We start from the raw sequence: 20,087 nt of genomic DNA on the forward strand, positions 1-20,087 counted from the left end.
TCAAGGCTCCTTCTCCTCAGTCCGTTCACAAAGCCACGGATCAGACCATTTACTTCCTTTGACTGTTGGGGTTCGAAATCAATCTACCCAAGTCGCACCTCATTCCAACTCAGCGACTTCAATTCATTGGAGCCATTCTGGATACTGTTCAGATGAGGGCTTTTCTTCCTCCAAACCGCCTTCACACCATCCTTCATCTCTGTCAGCAGGTGTTCCAGCAACCTTCCATCTCTGCGAATCACATGATGGTGCTCTTGGGACACATGGCCTCCACAGTACATGTCACTCCCTTCGCACGTCTCCACCTGCGTACTCCTCAATGGACCCTAGCGACTCAGTGGTCACAAGCGACGGATCCTTGTTCACAACACATATCTGTGACCTCGTCTCTTCGACAGTCGCTTCTTTGGTGGTTGAAATCATCAAATCTATCCAGAGGTCTACTGTTCCATCTACCTCCTCATCAACTGGTCATCACCACGGATTCCTCCCCCTATGCATGGGGAGCTCACTTGAACGAGTTCCAAACTCAGGGATTTTGGACCGCACAGGAAAAGAAACACCACATCAATTTCCTGGAACTCAGAGCGATGTTTTACGCCCTCAAAGCTTTCCAACATCTCCTGTTTCCTCAGGTTCTTCTCATTTGCACAGACAACCAAGTTGCAATGTACTACATCAACAAACAAGGAGGGACGGGATCCCGTCCTTTGTGTCAGGAAGCTCAAAGGATTTGGACCTGGGCGACTGCTCGTCACCTATTCCTGAAAGCAGTCTACATCCAAGGGGAACAGAATTGCTTAGCAGACAATCTCAGCAGAATTCTTCAACCTCACGAATGGACTCTCGACCCCTCGACTCTCCAGTCCATTTTCTCCCAATGGGGCACACCTCAAGTGGATCTTTTTGCAGCTCCCCACAATCATCAACTGCCCCTGTTTTGCTCCAGACTTTACTCTCCTCACCGTCTGGAACCCGATGCATTTCTCCTGGATTGGACCAATCTCTTCCTTTATGCATTCCCTCCTCTTCCGCTCATGCTGCGCACCTTATTCAAGCTCAAGAGGGAACAAGCCACCATGATTCTCATCGCTCCACGGTGGCCCAGACAGCATTGGTTTTCCCTTCTACTTCAACTCAGTTCCAGGGAACCCATACCTCTTCCTCTGTTTCCTTCACTGCTTACACAGCATCAGCAAACACTGCTTCATCCCAACTTACAGTCTCTGCACCTGACAGCTTGGTATCTCTCGGGCTGACTTCGGCTCACGCTCTCCTTTCTCAGCCTGTCCGTTCTATTATTGATGCCTCCAGGAAACCGTCTACTCTTCAATGTTACCAACAAAAGTGGTCTCGGTTTTCTTCCTGGTGCCTGTTACATCACCATAATCCCATGTCTACAGCAGTGGGACTGGTGTTGGACTATCTGTTGTCCTTATCTGACTCTGGTCTTAAATCCTCTTCGATAAGGGTCCACCTTAGTGCTATTGCAGCTTTCCATGAGCCGATTCAAGGAAAACCCCTCTCAGCTCATCCCTTAGTTTCAAGGTTAATGAAGGGCCTTTTCAATGTGAAGCCACCTCTTAAGGCCCCTCCTGTTGTATGGGATCTTAATGTGGTTCTTTCTGCGTTAATGAAGCCTCCTTTCGAGCCTTTGGCCACAGCGCATTTTAAATTTCTAACTTGGAAAGTGGTCTTTCTTATAGCTCTCACTTCTGCCAGGAGGGTCAGTGAGCTCCATGCACTGGTGGCTGATCCACCTTTCACTGTTTTTCACCATGATAAGGTCGTTCTCCGTACACATCCAAAATTCCTTCCTAAGGTTGTGTCTGAGTTTCATCTTAACCAATCCATCGTTCTACCTGTTTTTTTCCCAAAGCCTCATTCTAATCCAGGTGAACAGGCTTTGCATACCTTGGATTGTAAACGTGCTCTGGCTTACTATCTTGATCGCACCAAACCTCACAGATCATCTCCTCAACTGTTTTTGTCCTTTGATCCTAACAAGTTGGGTCATCCTGTATCTAAACGCACCCTGTCCAATTGGCTTGCCGCTTGCGTTTCCTTCTGTTATGCTCAGTCGGGCCTGACACTGGAAGGTTCTGTCACAGGCCACAAGATTAGAGCTATGGCAGCGTCTGTAGCTTTCCTCCGTTCCACTCCTATTGAGGAAATCTGCAAGGCTGCTACTTGGTCCTCAGTTCATACTTTTACTTCTCACTATTGTCTGGATGCATTCTCCAGACGGGATGGACACTTCGGCCAATCTGTTTTACAAAATTTGTTTTCCTAATGGCCAACCTTCCCTCCATCCCTCTTTTTGTTAGCTTGGAGGTCACCCATCAGTCAAGAATATGCTGCCTGCTTGTCCTGGGATAAAGCACAGTTACTTACCGTAACAGGTGTTATCCAGGGACAGCAGGCAGATATTCTTGCGTCCCACCCACCTCCCCGGGTTGGCTTCTTAGCTGGCTTATCCTAACTGGGGACCGCGCGCCTCTGTCGGGCGGGAAGGCACTCGCGCACGCGCGGTGCGGCCTAGCTAGAACTTTCTAAAGTTCTTAGAGTGCAATCACTCTAAAATTGTCCGTACCGGGGCTCCGTCGGTGCCGTCACCCATCAGTCAAGAATATCTGCCTGCTGTCCCTGGATAACACCTGTTACGGTAAGTAACTGTGCTTTACTGTCCTGTTTCACGTGGATGACTTTTTTATGACAAGATATTAATCAGAAAAATTCAGTGTGTTTACCTGATTATAGATTGGATGAGTGTTTTTTTTACTTGAAATTGAACAGAGATAAAACTAAATATTTACTAATTTGTTCTAAATACATATAAGGGGAAGGTTTAATTCTTAAAATAAGTGGAACTAATTACAAGTTAGAATAATCTTTAAAACTGTTAGGAATTATTCTAGAAAGCAAACTGACTATGGAAACTCACATTAATTATCTTTTTAGAAGTGCTTTTTAGACTTTAAGAAATCTTAGAAGAATTAGGAAATATTTGCAACAAGATCAATTTAGCACTATATCCAGTAAATTAGATTGGTGTAACATAATTTATCCCAGGACAAGCAGGCAGCATATTCTCACATGTGGGTGACGTCATCCATGGAGCCTGAATGCAGACAGCCTCACAAGCAGACTTGCTTGTAAAACTTTAAGAGAGTTCGCGACTGCCGCACCGTACATGCCTGAGGTAGGGCATGCGTCTCCTCAGTTTTCCACGGAGCCGACAAGCCACTCTTTTCGATGCTCTGCGCTAGACTTAGTTTTACTCGAGCCTTCTCTCACCGTGGCTCGTGTATTTTTCTTTACAGGGTCGCTGTTTATTTCTTTTTTTTAAAAAGTTTTTTATAAGTTTTTTTTTCCCCCCCCCTCTCCCTCCCCCTCCATGTCACAGTGTGGCCTACCCTGTGGCCTCAACTTGCGGGCTTCAATTTAGCTGCGGCTGTTATGTCACGACCAGTTACAGGCTTTAAGAAGTGTAGCGATCTCCCTCACTGACCCACACAAGTGGTGTGTACAGTATTCCCCTGATATTTGCGGGGGTTCCGTTCCAGAAATCCCTGCGAATGTTGAAAAACCGCAAATATGTTTTTTAGCAGGGAAGGCAGGAGAAGGCAGCCATAGCGCCGGGGAGTGAAGGAAATCACTCGCAGTATGCTCTGACCACCTCTTCCTGTACTAAAGCCGGGCCTCGCAATCAGGAGCTGCTTTGACACGCAGCTCCTGATTGGTGAGGCCTGACTTTAGTACAGGAAGAGGCGGTCGGGGCATACCATGAGTGATTTCCTTCACTTGCCGGCGCTCTGGCAGCCCTCTCCTGCCTGGTCATTGTGTTCTGAAAATACTGCGAATGACCGGGACCATGAATTGCGGACTGCAAATTCTCGGGGGAGCACTGTATAGTATTTAGGACCAGACCATTGTCTGGAGTCGTGTACCCGCTGTACTACCCTTCAGCCTCGAGCCCTGAAATGTCATAGAGTTCGGGTAGACAAGCTTTTTGGCGGCATGGATAAAGCCTTGACCTCGATTCCAGCCTCGTCCTTGTCCTCTCCTTCAAAACCAGTGAAGTCTTCTACTGCCAAATCGCTTTTCACCTCGACCTCACCCTTAATCAAGCCTTCCTCGTTTCTAAGGTCCTCGTCGTTGGGGAAATCACCTAAATATTCTCTTGAGGAGCCGTTATCTTCACTGCCTCCTTCAGGTCAGGTAGCTAAGCCACCTTCTTCAGATATGCCACCCTTGAAACCGGCGGTTTTGAAGCTGTCTAAGAAACATGCTCAAAATCCAGACCTCTTTTCTTCTTCAAGGTCGTCTTCCTTGTAGACTATAGCCGCATCAAATGTACCAGATTCAATGGTCTCAGGGCCGCTTTTGCAGAATATGATCGAGACTATTCTGCATCAGGAGTTTGGTAACATGCTTGCCAAATTCACTCCTGTCTTGGCTGTGTTTCCTGCAGTCCAGCCTGAGCACTCAGCAGTATTACAAGGAGTCGAGTCCTTGGCAGTGCCTTGAGCTCAAACTAGTCACTCTGTACAAGGAGTCGAGTCCTTAAGAGCGCCTCAAGAGGAGTCTGCACACACTATACACTTCTCCCTCAGTATTCGCCGGGGATGGGGGCAGAGCCAGACCGCTAAGTGAAAAACCGCAAATAACTTCTCATCCGGCTCTGACCCACCCCCCTGGCATCCCGGCCTTACCTTGTCTAGCGGGCTTTCGGTGCAGGAGCACCTGCCCCGTGCAGATCGCCAATAGGAAATGACTGCTGTGAGTTCCCATAGTCTCTTGAGACTACGACGGGAGCTCATGGCAGCCATTTCAGTGTTCTCCCCAGAAATTTTTTCCAGCCGGGTGGCATGAAAAGTAGCCGGGTGGGGCGGGGGTGGGGAAAATTAACCCCCTCTTTTACTAAGGTTCGCTAGCATTTTTAGCGCATGCAAACCCCCGCGCTACGCGGGAAAACTAATGCCAGCTCAATGCTGGCGTTAGCGTCTAGCGTGTGTGGCAATACTGTGCACGCTAAAACCACTATCGCAACTAGTAAAAGGAGCCCTAAATGTGTACTATTTTTATTAGTTAATTATTATTATTATTTTCCAATGCTCAATATGACTTCTTTTTTTAAGGTTTGACACTTGTGCCAGAATATTTTTACTAAATTTAAGAAGTATTTGCCCTCTTTCAAATAATAATAATAATAACAACAGTTTATATACTGCAGGACCGTGATTAGATTAGTTTATTAGATTAGATGATTAGAAATGTTACAGACTGAGTGAATAGGCAGTTACAGATTGAATGAATAAACAAAGTACAGATTTAGCGACAGGTGGTTCTTGTGCTCGGTTGTTAAGGACTAAGATTGAATAGGTTGGTATAGAGGTTAAAAAAAGGGAAAGGCGTTAATGAAGTCATTAGGTTCAATCTAGCCATTTATTTCTGCATGAATTTTAAACAACTAAGGGGGGGCGTGGCTTGGAGGTACACGCGAATGGTCGGGTGAGGAAGGAGCTCCCGTTAAACAGACATTTTATTGAATAAAATAATATCGGAAAAGCAAATAGTTTCGGTTTATCTTAAATCAAGAAGTCAGAATGGCCTCCGGGAAACAAAATAAAAATGACGCGGCATTAACAAATGCTGGAAGTGTGAAGCGATCGAAACCGGAGCCGGTGACACCGTCAAAAACTCAGTTGCCGAAGGATAGCAAATGGGAAGAAGAAATGTTTAAGGAAATTAAAGCTATCAAAGAAATTGTTTTATCAAACTAAAAAAAAACTAAACGAGTTACAGGATGAAGTATCCACATTAAATAGAAGAACGGAGGTTTTGGAAAATAAAGTTAACCAACTGGAAAAGAATGTTGAGGGGTTTGAATTTATAAAGAAGAAACTTAAGGAGGACGGAGAGAAAATTGATTTGCTTACCAGAGAGCTGGAGGACTGCTCAAACAGGATGAGAAGGTCGAATTTGAGAGTGATAGGGATACCGGAAGGGGCGGAGAAAGGGAACATGATATCCTTTTTAGAAAATTTCATCATAAAAGTCCTGCCTTTTAAAGCAAAACACCCTATTGAAATAGAAAGGGCACATAGAGTCCCAGCTAGAAGACCTGATAAATTTGTGGGACCTTGACCGATAATTTTTAAGGTGTTAAGATATCAACATGCCCTAGAAATTATCAGATTAGCAAAAGAAAATCAAAATCTGCGGTGTCAGGATGCTAAGATACATATAGTCCCAGATTTTGCAAAATCCACAGCACAGAGGAGAAAGCAGTTTTTAGATCTACGTCCGTCACTCAGAGAAACTGGAGCTAAATATGGGTTGTTATATCCAGCAGTTATGAAAGTTACAGTGGGCAATAAAACATTCAGCTTTGATAACCCGGAGAAGCTTAAGGAATTTTTAAATCAAAGAGAGCAACCTATGAATGAATGAAACTGAGTGGTTTGTGCAGATGTTTTAAATTTGTATTTAATTTTATTTTAGTATATATACTATAAAGAATGGATTTGGTTTTTCTAAATTTTGTTTTAAATTTGTATTTAATTTTATTTTAATATATATACTATAAAGAATGGATTTGGTTTTTCTAAATTTTATTTTAATTTGTAACGGTAAAATAATCTTCTAAATTTAAAGAGAGGATTTGAACTGCATTCTGAGTTCTATAAGCAATATAAATGCCTGGGACAATCTATTATACTGAGCATTCCTCTTTGGAAGATTTACAGCATGCAAGATAATCTCATCTGACTTAGATATAATAAATATTTAAATAGGAATTTGTGAGGATACCAGCTTCTTCACAACAGTTGATCTTATGGACTATGAAGGATGATACTGAGTATGAGTACGGGACTGTGAATATTTGTACAGCGGGACATGACATGACTTTGGTGGAACATTATGCACAGTACATCGTCAAGCTGCGTGGTTGCTTACATATTGGAGTGCATAGGGGATACGCCATGCCTATTAAAATCCTTGAATTGAGGTTTATACAGGATGGTTTATACAGGATGGTTGCCCACTGGGTCCCATTAAGTAGTTTTTGTATTCTTCAGACTTGAGATTTAAGTTCAGCATTGCCGTCTGTCCTTATGAAAGTTCTGCACATGGTTCAGCCTGAAGGAGTTCACATTTCTATTGAAGAACGTATGGAGACAGATTTCTAAATGCGCTTCGGGTTCTAATCAGAGTTGCAGAATTTGATGGCGAAATGAGCTGAACCATTGCTCAGCAAATGCAGAAGCAACAAAGTTGAATTTATCAATAACATTTGTTCATGGATTTGATTCTTCAACGCAGACATCATCTTCCGATTGAACATAAGTTCTTCTACACAGGAATGCCATATATAACTGATAGGCATATGGCATGATTATTAATTAACATCTATACAATTTTTAAAGGGGTTGGTTAATGAGTATATATGAGCAGAAGGTATTTGATATTATTATGAATAATTATAGATTTACAATTTGTCTCCTTTTTATACATTCAAATAATAATGTTAGAGGATATTAAGAATATTTATTTATTGATTATTTAAGCAAGGTCGTTCTATTATTATCTTTATATTAGATCAATTAGATCTATATAGATTGGGAATTTGGTCATTAAGGTTTTTGATGGGTATTTAAGGATTGGATTATAACAATAATAGAATTTTATAATATGATTAATGTATTATAATATTGTTTTAATATTGTGGTCTGTTGTGGAATTTTCTGGATTCATCTGAACTTATATGTGTGGTTCCAAGTTATTTATGTCATTATTTAGGGGGGGAAGGGTGGGATGGGTATTAATAAGGGGAATGATGATAATTGGGGGAAGTGTTTTGTTCTAAAGAATGGGGTTTGGAAAATGGCATTTAATCTTGACTTATTTTATTATTTATTCTTCACATTTGAGAAGAGATTTTTGATAATTATTAGATATAATGGAGACTAAAATTTTTTCCCTTAACGTTAATGGTCTCAATCATCCAGTAAAAAGAAAAAAAATGCTTACTTTCTTGAAAAAACAGAAAGCTGATATATATTTCAGTGTTCTCCCCAGAAATTTTTTCCAGCCGGGTAGCATGAAAAAGTAGCCGGGTGGGGCGGGATGGGGAAATTTGGTGGTGGGGAAAATTAACCCCCTCTTTTACTAAGGTGCGCTAGCATTTTTATCGTGCGCAAACCCCTATGCTACGTGGGAAAACTAAAGCCAGCTCAATGCTGGCATTAGCATCTAGCGCGTGTGGCAATTCCTCCGCGTGCTAAGCGCACGCTAAAACCACTATCGTAACTTAGTAAAAGGAGCCCTAAATGTGTACTATTTTTATTAGTTAATTATTATTATTTTCCAATGCTCAATATGACTCCCTTTTTTAAGGTTTGACACTTGTGCCAGAATATTTTTACTAAATTTAAGAAGTATTTGCCCTCTTTCAAATGGTATAGAGGTTAAAAAAGGGAAAGGCGTTAATGAAGTCATTAGGTTCAATCTAGCCATTTATTTCTCCATGAATTTAAACAACTAAAAAAAAAATAAATATAGCCCAGTCATACAAGAAATGCCTCTACAGCAGGGGTGCCCACACTTTTTGGGCTTGCGAGCTACTTTTAAAATGACCAAGTCAAAATGATCTACCAACAATAAAATTTTTTAAAAAACACAAAGCACACTGTACGCAGAGAAAATGTTAATTATCCCAGGACAAGCAGGCATGATATTCTCACATGTGGGTGACGTCATCTACGGAGCCCCGGCGCGGACAGCTTTTCAAGCAAACTTGCTAGAAGTTTCAAGTTTGCACACTGCACCACGCATGTGCGTGCCTTCTGCCCACTAGAGGGCGCATCCCACCTCGTGGTCCTCAGTTCAAATTTTTCCGCGGAGCAAGAAAGCCCTGTGGATCTGAGCTCCAGTGTTTTTGCCTTCTAGCTGCCGCGTTTAGTTTGTTTATTGATCGGATTAATCGCGGTGCTGCTTTATTTTTCGTCCGTCTTACAAAAAAAAAAAAAAAAAAAAAAAAATAATAATTGTTTTTCGTTGGGCTCCGGGGGCTCCCGGAAGCCTGAGCCGGGGAACGTCGGTCGTTCCCGGCCTTCTTCTTTTTCTCGTCGATGTCCCGTCCTGTTACGGGATTCAAGAAATGCAGCCGGTGTGAGAGACTACTCTCCATCACCGACCCTCACCGGTGGTGCATTGTCTGTCTTGGGCCCGAACATCCAACAGCCTCGTGTGATCGCTGTGCTACCTTCCAGAACAGGGCCCTCCGTCGCCGTAAGGCCAGAATGGCGGAATTGTTCGCCGTCGACGCGCCGCCCAAGGCCTCGACGTCGGCCCCGGCTTCGGCCCCGGCCTTGACCTCGGCCTCGGCGTCCTCGGGGGCCTCGGCGTCGCCTCGGCCCTCATCTTCGAAGCCGTCGTCATCGAAGCCAGCTTCGGGTAAGTCCTCTGTTCCATCCCCTTCAGCAAAGAAGCCATCCTCGAGTCAGGCCAAAGCGGGTGGGTCGACCCCGGCCCCGCATCGGACCTCGACTCCGCACACCCCGAGGGAATACTCGAGACCGAGGTCGCCCTCCAGGGAGTGTGCCCCGGACTCGGAACTCCCCACCTTCGTGGGGATTCCGGCCTTCCAGGATCTCCTTCGAGCCTTGATCTCATCGGAGCTGTCGGGAGCCCTGGAAGTGCTGCAGCGTGCTGCGGGCCCGGCGACGTCGACCTCGGCCGGGGCGCCCTCGGCCTCGGAGGCCCCGGTCTCGGCTCCCTCGACCTCGGGAGCCCCGGCCTCGGCGACCTCGGTCTCGGGTATTGCGGCCCCGTCCACCTCGGTCTCGGCCCCGCCCCGGACCTCGACCTCGGGGGAGCCTCCTGAGCGCAGTGTCCGCCCAAAAGAAAAGTTCCGCAGAGTGCGCCGACTTTCCTCCTCGGCTTCGGGATCTTCCCCGGACGCCTCGCCCTCGAGGCGACCTCGGACGAGGCGCCGATCGAGGAAGCCTAAGCGACCCCGGGGCTCGCCTCGGCGCGATCGTTCCTCGTCGTTCGGGGGCGAGGCGCTGCAGGTGTCGGAGTTGCGCCTCGATAATCCGAGGCTCCTCCGCTCACCTCGGGGAAAGTCTTCCCGCGCCGCCTCGCCGAGGAAACGGGAGAGGACCCCACGGACCCCGGGATCCTCCCCCAGGGACTCCCCTATGAGGATGATTTCACCCTCCCCCTCGAGGGCCGTGGAGAGAGGATCCTGGGATTCAGGATCGGTTAGGAATCCTCAGTATTCCCATGAGGCCTCCCCCCGCTCCTCGGTGGGACGGTCGAGAACCCCGTCCCCCCAGGCTAGGCCGTCCTCCTTCTCATCTTTTGTCCAGGACATGGCCCAAGCCCTGGGGATTGACCTGATGGTAGGTTCCAAATATTCCAAGGAATTTCTAGAGGAACAGGACCTTCCCACTCCCCCTAGAGAGGTACCTAGACTCCCTCTCAACAGTGTCCTCCTGCAGACCTGGCTGAAGAACTTGTCGAGCCCTCTTACAGGCACGTCTGTCCCGTCAAAAATGGAATCAAAGTATAGGACGATTCCCCCGAAAGGGTTTGATAAGGCGCAGCTCTCCCACCAGTCCCTCCTGGTGGAATCTGCCCTTAAAAAATCACAACCCTCACGGGTTTCTGCGGCGGTTCCACCCGGCAGGGAGGGGCGGACCCTGGACAAGTTTGGCCGTCGCCTCTATTCAAACACTCTGATGGCCACCAGAGTTCTAAATTACTCCTTCACCTTTTCCTCCTACTTGCGTGGGATGGTGAAGGACCTTCCTCAATATCGGAACTCGTTACCGGACTCCAAAAAAGCAGGATTCGATAAGTTTATGTCCAACCTGTCTCAATTGCGGTTGTACCTTTTCCATTCAGTGTACGACACCTTTGAGCTGGTTTCGAGGGTGTCGGCCCTCGCAGTGGCCATGCGCCGCTTGGCCTGGCTTCGCACCCTCGACATGGACCCAAACCTGCAGGAACGTCTTGCAGACCTGCCCTGTGTGGGGTCCGAGTTATTTGACGAGTCTTTGGAGGCGGCGACCAAACGGTTGTCGGAACAGGAACGCTCTTTAGCATCCCTGGTCCGCCCCAAACCTAGGCCCCCGCCACAGAAACCTTTCCGGCCTCCGCCGCGCCGGTACCCCCAGAAGTCGACCCCGTCCTTCTCAAGACCGCCTCCGAGACGTTCGTCTCAACGAGGCAGAGGGGGACAAACCCAAGCCCCGGCGCAGGGCCCTTCTAAGCCCGCGCCTTCCTTTTGACGGGCTGAGCGGACGGGGCGGGTTCCCCTCCGCACCTTCACCAGAACCCCTTCCTATCGGGGGGCGTCTTCGGTCCTTCCGGAAGGCATGGACCGCGATTACCTCAGACGCTTGGGTGCTCCGGATCGTCTCCGAAGGCTACTCGCTCAATTTTGTGTCCTCACCACCGGACAGTCCCCCAAGTTTAGCCTGGTGCAACCGGTCGCAACTACCGACCCTTCTGACCGAAGCCAAAGCTCTCCTGAAGCTTCGGGCGGTCGAGCCGGTCCCCAAGGACCAGTGGGGGACGGGATTTTACTCCCGTTACTTTTTGGTCCCAAAAAAGACCGGGGACATGCGCCCCATACTCGACCTCAGGAAGCTCAACAAATGCCTGGCCAGGGAGAAATTTCGAATGCTATCTCTCCCGGTCTTGTATCCTCTCTTGGAGGAAGGGGACTGGATGTGCTCCCTCGACTTGAAGGAAGCATATACCCATGTCCCGGTGCACCCCACCTGCCGAAAATTCTTACGATTCCAGGTGGGAGACCTACACCTCCAGTACAGAGTCCTGCCCTTCGGCCTGGCCGCGTCCCCACGAGTATTCACGAAGTGCATGGTAGTAGTGGCGGCAGCCCTGAGGTCTCGCGGGCTCCACGTGTTCCCTTACCTGGACGACTGGCTCATCAAAGCCCCGACCAGGGAGGAGGTTATCTCAGCGACCCGACAGTCTATTGCCTTCCTGCAAACCCTCGGATTCGAGATAAACTTTCCAAAGTCTCAGTTGAGGCCGGCTCAGTCTCTTCAATTCATAGGTGCGGTGCTGGACACGGTGCGCCTGCGCTCCTACCTTCCGACCCAACGGTTGGAAGTCTTGGTACGGATGAGCCGCCAGGTCTCTCAACTACCAAGGGTGTCGGCCAAGCGCATGATGATGCTGCTCGGCCATATGGCCTCGACGGTACACGTCACGCCATTTGCGAGGCTGCATCTGAGGATCCCTCAGTATACACTCGCATCACAATGGCGCCAGGAGTGCGATCCGGAGTCGCGCCTCATTTCGGTGACTCCGCTTTTGCGGAAATCGCTAAGTTGGTGGACAGACTCTTCAAATCTGTCCACGGGACTAATGTTTCGCACTCCCCCATTTCGCAAGGTTCTGACCACGGACTCCTCGGACTACGCGTGGGGAGCCCACCTCGACGGTCTTCGCACACAGGGCCTGTGGTCGGCGGAGGACCGTCGCTGTCACATCAACGTGCTAGAGCTTCGGGCCATCTTCCTAGCACTTCGAGCCTTCGTTCACGTAGTACAGGACCAGGTGGTCCTCGTCCGCACGGACAACCAAGTAGCAATGTACTATGTGAACAAACAGGGGGGAACGGGGTCGTGGCCCCTCTGCTCCGAGGCCCTTCGCCTCTGGGAGTGGGCGGCCTCCCGGAACATCTTCCTCCGGGCGGTCTACATCCAGGGGGAACTGAATTGTCTGGCGGACAAACTCAGTCGACTCCTGCAACCCCACGAGTGGACTCTACACTCAGCAGTTCTGCACGAGGTCTTCGCTCGCTGGGGAACGCCACAGGTAGATCTGTTCGCCTCTCCGGAGGCACACAAACTACCACTATATTGTTCTCGGATGTACTCGCGGGATCGTCTGGAGGCGGATGCCTTCCTTCTCGATTGGGACGGGAAGTTCCTCTATGCATTCCCTCCTTTCCCTCTGATCATGCGAACGTTGGTACACCTCAGATCGTCCACGGCCACGATGATTCTCATAGCTCCTCGGTGGCCGCGTCAGAACTGGTTCTCCCTACTGCTCCAACTCAGCGCCAGGGAACCCCTTCTTCTGCCTGTCGGTCCTTCTCTGCTATCTCAGAATCAAGGATCCATGTTACATCCCAATCTGCAGTCATTGCACCTGACAGCTTGGTTTCTTGTTCCCTGACCCCTCCGGACCTGTCTCAATCAGTGAGGGAAGTGCTGGAAGCCTCCCGCAAGATCTCGACGAGGCTTTGCTATTCGCAGAAATGGACCAGGTTTTCCACCTGGTGCTCTTCTTTCCTCCTGGACCCGGTATCGGCCCCGGTACCCTCGGTTCTGGACTACTTATTCCATTTGTCGCGCTCTGGCCTGAAAACCACTTCGGTGCGTGTCCATCTTAGTGCGATTTCCGCCTTCCACCAACACCTGGATGGACGCCCTCTGTCTCTCCATCCCTTGGTGACACGCTTCATGAAAGGATTACTCAGGGTTTGTCCCCCGCTCAAACCTCCCCCAGTCGTATGGAATTTGAATGTGGTTTTAGCTCAACTGATGAAACCACCCTTTGAGCCACTCAACAAGTCCCTCTTGAAATTTCTGACTTGGAAGGTGGTGTTTCTGATTGCCCTCACCTCCGCTAGGCGGATTGGGGAACTACAAGCCTTGGTTGCGGACCCACCCTTCACCGTATTCCATCATGACAAGGTGGTCCTCCGCACCCATCCTAAGTTTGTCCCGAAGGTTGTTTCTGATTTCCACCTCAATCAGTCCATTGTCCTTCCTGTGTTCTTCCCTAAGCCCCACTCCCATCCTGGCGAGACGGCGCTTCACACGCTTGACTGTAAGAGGGCGTTGGCATTTTACCTTCAACGCACCAAGTCCCATCGGAAGGTCCCGCAATTATTCTTGTCCTTCGATCCCAATCGATTAGGGCACCCAGTTTCCAAGCGCACTCTGTCTAACTGGTTGGCGGCGTGCATCTCCCTTTGCTATACTCAGGCTGGCCTTCCTCCCCCGGGTCGAGTCACGGGGCACAAGGTCCGAGCAATGGCAGCTTCGATAGCCTTCCTCCGTTCCACCCCGATGGAAGACATATGTAAGGCTGCCACTTGGTCTTCGGTTCATACATTCACCTCTCACTACTGTCTGGACACTCTGTCCAGGAGTGACGGCCGGTTTGGCCAGTCAGTTTTACAAAATCTGTTTTCTTAAAATTGCCATCCTCCCACCTGCCCTTTTTGGTTTGGCTTGGAGGTCACCCACATGTGAGAATATCATGCCTGCTTGTCCTGGGATAAAGCACAGTTACTTACCGTAACAGGTGTTATCCAGGGACAGCAGGCATATATTCTCACAACCCGCCCGCCTCCCCGGGGATGGCTTCTAAGCTAGTTATGGAACTGAGGACCACGAGGTGGGATGCGCCCTCTAGTGGGCAGAAGGCACGCACATGCGTGGTGCAGTGTGCAAACTTGAAACTTCTAGCAAGTTTGCTTGAAAAGCTGTCCGCGCCGGGGCTCCGTAGATGACGTCACCCACATGTGAGAATATATGCCTGCTGTCCCTGGATAACACCTGTTACGGTAAGTAACTGTGCTTTATCATTTATATTCCGCGGGTTTTCAAAGAGGTCAAGGCAGACGATTCTATGCAATGTCACCTCAGGAACAACTATACAAAAATAGACAAATATACCCCCTCCCTTTTTACTAAATCGCAATAGCGGTTTTTAGAGTAGGGAGATGCACTGAATGCCCTGCGCTGCTCTCGATGCTCATAGGCTCCCTGCGCTAAAAACCGCTATTGCGGTTTAGTATAAGGAGGCCATAGTGCAAAATATAGACAGCAGATATAAATTCTCAAAACAGACACATTTTGATCACTAAACTGAAAATAAAATCATTTTTCCTACCTTTTTGTCTGGTTATTTCATGAGTCTCTGTTTGCACTTCCTTCTTCTGACTATAAATCCAATATTTTTTTTCTTTCTGCCCCTCCCCTTTTCTTTCTGTCTCTCTCCCCCTGTCCCCCCAAGCCATCGCGCCAATTTCTCCACTTCCCCAATTCTTTCCCTACCCCCTAAGCCACCATGCCGATTTCTCCCTGCTTCCACGAGCCAGGCCAGGAATGTACAAGCGCCGGACTCACAAGACTTCACCTCTGATGTCAATTCTAACTTCAGAGAGGAAGTTCCAGGCCAGCCAGGCAGCGATTGGCTCGCCCAGAACTTCCTCTCTGACGTCAGAATTGACGTCTGAGGTGAAGTCTTGTGAGTCCGGCGCTTGTACGCGCCTGGCCTGGCTCAGGGAGGCAGGAAGAAAAAGATTGCCAAGGCAACACGATCGACCTTTGCGATCTACTGGTCGATCGCGCTCGACCCTCCCCCTCCATGCTCTGACATCTCCTCCTTCCTTTCCCCCTTCCTTTTCCCTTGGTCTGGCATACTTTCCTTCTTCCCTCCATGCCCTGGCATCTCTTCTTCCCTCCCTTCCCTCCAATCCCTGGCTTCTCATTTCATTCCCTCCCTCATCTTCTTTCTCCCTCCCAAGTGCAGCAAGTCTCTCCCCCTCTGCTCCCTTTCCTCCTTCTGTCGCCCAAGGCCTGGCGTCATGAACTTCTTCAGGCAGCAGCATTTACAATTCACTGCTGTTGCCAGCTTCGGGCCTTCTTCTCTGTCAGGTCCTGCCTTCATGGAAACAGAAGTAGGCAGGACCCGGCAGAGAGGAAAGCCTGAAGCTGACAACAGCAGTGAATTGTAAATGCTGTTGCTAGCCAGGCCGAGCACCCGGGGCAGACTGCTACTCTTCCCCCCCCCCCACGACCTTCCTATCTCTCCATCCCTCCCATCACGAGACTCTAAACAGCACTGCTCTACTCTAAGCAGACTGCTTCAGGGCTTTCTCCTGCCATGATTCCCTCTGGCACATCACTGATGAGGGAAGGAAGTAAAGGAGGGTCGGATCGGGTTGGGGGGCGCCCGGGATCCAGATAACCCCCCATCAAATTTACTCACACTTAGTGGTTCCCAGGAGTGGCTTGGGAGTCATCTCTGTAACCAAATCTGGACATATTTGTAATTTGCATAAGGTTTATAACTTACAAAAAAGTGATAACAGGAAATCTAGGAAGAGGAACTACAGCACTTAGTCTTTACAGTATACTCTTTAGCTTGCCTTTCTCACAGAAGAATTTGTGTACTGTGCTCTTTAGTCTATATAGTTAACATTATTACATTTTTTGTGTTTTTCTCTAGGATGTATGTTTTCGGAGGATGGGTGCCACTCGTCATGGATGATGTGAAGGTAGCAACCCATGAAAAGGAATGGAAGTGCACCAACACACTAGCCTGTCTCAACCTGGGTATGCACTTTAGGGCTGCTTGTAGGAACCAGTGCATGCTATCAAATTATACCTATTGAGGGGTTGGGTTTTCCTTTGTAGAAAATGTAAATGTTTGTGTGTGTGTTTTTTCTTCCCTTAAAAGCTTTATTTCTTTCTCCTTAACAAAATCAACTGCCAGATTAGCTTTATGAAAGCAAAGCTCAACCTTCCCAGCTTATGTTTGACGACTTTGGTGGGGCTGTTAACAGCCAAGACTTACAAGACCTCAGGTATTGTTTTCTCTTTCTGCAGACTCCATGACTTGGGAGCAGATTGTTATGGACACACTGGAGGACAACATACCTCGTGCCCGTGCTGGTCATTGTGCTGTAGCCATTAACACACGCCTCTATATTTGGAGTGGTCGTGATGGCTACCGCAAGGCTTGGAACAACCAAGTGTGCTGCAAGGATCTCTGGTACTTAGAAACAGGTAAGATCAATGACACAAGTTAAGGTACTGAGAAAAAGTGTACAAAAATATCCAGGATCTTGCCTAGTTGTGTGTTGTACTTTTGAAACAACGAAGGCTGAACTTTCACAGAAATGTAAAAGCTGATTTTGTAGCTCCTTTTTGGTGTGGTCACCTTTGAGGTTCAGGTCACCTTTGAGACTGCACAAACTAGAATATGTAGCACAGGAAATTAAATTTCTTATATATCCTTATGAAACCAGTCCAGACACATGGGTTATGTCTCCTGCCAGCAGATGGAGACAGAAAAACATACCAAAGGAATTCTCCTGCCTTGCAAGACTGTTACTAGAGCATTCTCTAACCAGTATTTTGTTACATCTATACAGTAACATAGTAAATGACAGCAGATAAAGACCTGAACAGTCCATCCAGTCTGCACATTAGTTATACCTATTAAAAACATATAATAATAATAATAATAACTTTATTCTTGTATCCCGCAATACCATGGAAGTTCAATGCGGTTAACAATAGAAGAGACTGTACATTTACAGCGATGATACATATTACAGTGTTATTACATTTACAAAGATGTTACCTAAATAGCAGTAATAAAAAGGCATATACTAAAGAAGAGACTGTACGTATACAGCGATGTTCCATGTTAAAGCGGTGGTACATTTACAGTGATGTTAAATATGAGGCTATGAAAAGGCAGGGCAATTAGATAAAACAGAGCTTGAGAAAGAGAGGCCATAGTGGCTTGGGAGGGGGGCGTAGTCAGAGGGAATGGAGGCATGTCGAGGTCAGGAGGGTGCAGGGAAGGGGGGAAGGCAGCGTTAGCGGAATTTGTCGAAGAGGTAGGTTTTTAGTGACTTCCTGAACAGGTGGTAGGGTGGAGAGTTGGAGATGAGGGCGGTAAGGCAATTGTTCCATTTGCCCGCTTGGAATGCTAGGGTTCTATCAGTGAATCTCTTGTAGAGGCAGCCTTTTAGGGAGGGAAAGGTGAATAAGTGGGCGTTTCGTGTGCGAGAGGGGCCTGCTATTTCAAGGTGCTCAGACAAGTAGATTGGGGAAGATCCTGTTAGAGTTTTGAAACAGAGGCAGGCGAACTTAAAGATGATCCTTGCCTCTACTGGGAGCCAATGGAGTTTGGTGTAGTAGGGGCTAACATGGTCGTATTTTTTGAGATCATAGATGAGGCGGACGGCCGCATTTTGGACTGTTCTAAGACGTTTGATGGTATTTTTATAGGATCCCAGGTAAATAATGTTGCAGTAGTCTAATATGCTTAATACCAGAGATTGGACGAGTAGACGGAAGGCTTGGTGGTCGAAGTAACGTTTGATGGTGCGCAGTTTCCAGAGGGTACAGAAACATTTTTTCACCTGGGCACTGGTATGGTCATCGAAGGTTAGGGTGCGGTCCAGGATGACTCCAAGGATTTTTATGGTGGGTAAGATAGGGTAATCTAGCCCATTCAATCTGAGGGAAGTGTTTGTTAATTTGTGGTTGGGACTAGCTAGGAAGATTTTGGTTTTTTCAGAGTTCAATTTTAATTTGAGTTTTGAGGTCCACAGTTCTAACTTGGTGAGGATAGATGCGATGAGTTTTTCCGTTTCTAGAGTGAGTGAGGTAATGGGAACAATGATGGTGATGTCATCTGCATATATGAACGATTTTAGGTTAGAGTTTGCTAGGCTTCGTGCCAGAGGGGTCAAGTAAATATTGAATAGGGAGGGGGATAGGGGAGAGCCTTGTGGGACTCCACAAGGGTTACGCCAGTGGTGGGAGAAGGCTCCATTACTGTGGACCTGGTAGTTATCCCAGGACAAGCAGGCATGATATTCTCACATGTGGGGTGACGTCATCTACGGAGCCCCAGCGCGGACAGCTTTTCAAGCAAACTTGCTAGAAGTTTCAAGTTTGCACACTGCACCACGCATGTGTCTGCTTCCTCGCCCACTAGAGGGCGCGTTCCACCTCGTGGTCCTCAGTTCATTTTTTTCCGCGGAGCCAGTAAGCCCTGTGGATTGTGAGCTCCTAATCTTTTTTGTGTCGCTGCTTCCTGACACCGCGTCTGATTTTTTCGGTCGCTGTGCTTTTTGATTTCTGTTCTTTTCTGTTCTTTTCCTTTTTAAAACAAAAACAAAAATTTTTGTCTTCTCGTTGGGCTCCGGGGGCTCCCGGCAGCCGTGGCCGCGGGACGTCGATCGTTCCCGGCCAGTTTCGTCGTTGATGTCCCGTCCTGTAACGGGCTTCAAAAAGTGCAGCCGGTGCGAGAGGCTGCTCTCTATTACAGACCCCCACCGGTGGTGCATCGTTTGTCTGGGCCCGGAACACCCTACCACCTCGTGCGATCGTTGTTCCACGTTTCAACCCAGGGCTCTCCGTCGCAGGAGGGCCAGAATGGCGGAGTTGTTTAAGGCAGACCCCGTGGTAAAGGCCTCGACGTCGGCCTCGGCTTCGGCCCCGGCCTCGACCTCGGCCTCGGCGTCCTCGGGGCCCTCGGCCTCTCCTCGCCCTTCGACTTCCAAGTCGACCTCGGGAACGAAGGCTACCTCGGGTAAGTCCTCCTTTCCATCCCCTACAGGGTCTGCAAAGAAGCCGTCCTCTGCTTCGACCAAGGCGTGTGGGTCGTCCTCGGCCCCGCCTCGGGCCCCGCCCGTGCAAGCCCCGAGGGAACACTCGAGACCGAGGTCGCCCTCCAGGGAGCATGCCCCGGATTCGGACCTCCCGACCTTCGTCGGGATCCCGGCTTTCCAGGAGCTCCTCAGAGCGCTCATATCAACTGAGCTGTCGGGGGCCCTGGAACAGCTGCAACGGGCTTCGACCCCGGCGGCTGTTGCCTCGGCGACCTCGGCCTCGGGTGCCGGGGCTCCCTCGACCTCGGAGACCGGGGCTCCTCCGACCTCGGTCTCGGCTGTCGAGGCTCCGCCCGCCTCGGCCTCGGCCTCGGCCTCGGTTTCGGTCTTACCATCGACCGCGGGGGATCAGCCGGAGCGTAGCGTGCGGCCCCGGGACAAGGTGCGTCGGGTCCGCCGCATTTCCTCCTCATCGTCCTCGAGGTCCTCCCGGGGGTCTTCACCCTCGCCTCGGACTCGGTCGAGGCGCCGGCCGAGGAAGCCGAAGCGCTCACGGGGTTCGCCTCGAGGGCGCGGTCGGTCTTCCCCGATCGGGGGCGAGGCGTTGCGGGTGTCGGAGTTGCGCATTGACAATCCGAAGCTTCTCCGCTCCCCGGCGCGTCGG

The 20,087-nt window shown here is 48.9% G+C and overlaps 1 protein-coding gene across 5 annotated transcripts in view; it reads left to right on the forward strand.

Moving 5' to 3' along the window:
* HCFC1 (host cell factor C1) overlaps positions 1 to 20,087 on the forward strand; it is a 432,893-nt gene that overhangs the window by 97,188 nt on the left and 315,618 nt on the right. For all 5 annotated transcript variants that reach the window (XM_033922407.1, XM_033922416.1, XM_033922394.1 and 2 more), the window contains 2 exons: positions 16,297 to 16,403; positions 16,677 to 16,856. In XM_033922407.1, coding sequence (XP_033778298.1) covers positions 16,297 to 16,403; positions 16,677 to 16,856 — 287 coding nt within the window. The remainder of the gene's footprint in view (positions 1 to 16,296; positions 16,404 to 16,676; positions 16,857 to 20,087) is intronic.

Source organism: Geotrypetes seraphini, chromosome 1 (genome assembly GCF_902459505.1).
Source record: "Geotrypetes seraphini chromosome 1, aGeoSer1.1, whole genome shotgun sequence".
Taxonomy (NCBI): Eukaryota; Metazoa; Chordata; class Amphibia; order Gymnophiona; family Dermophiidae; genus Geotrypetes; species Geotrypetes seraphini.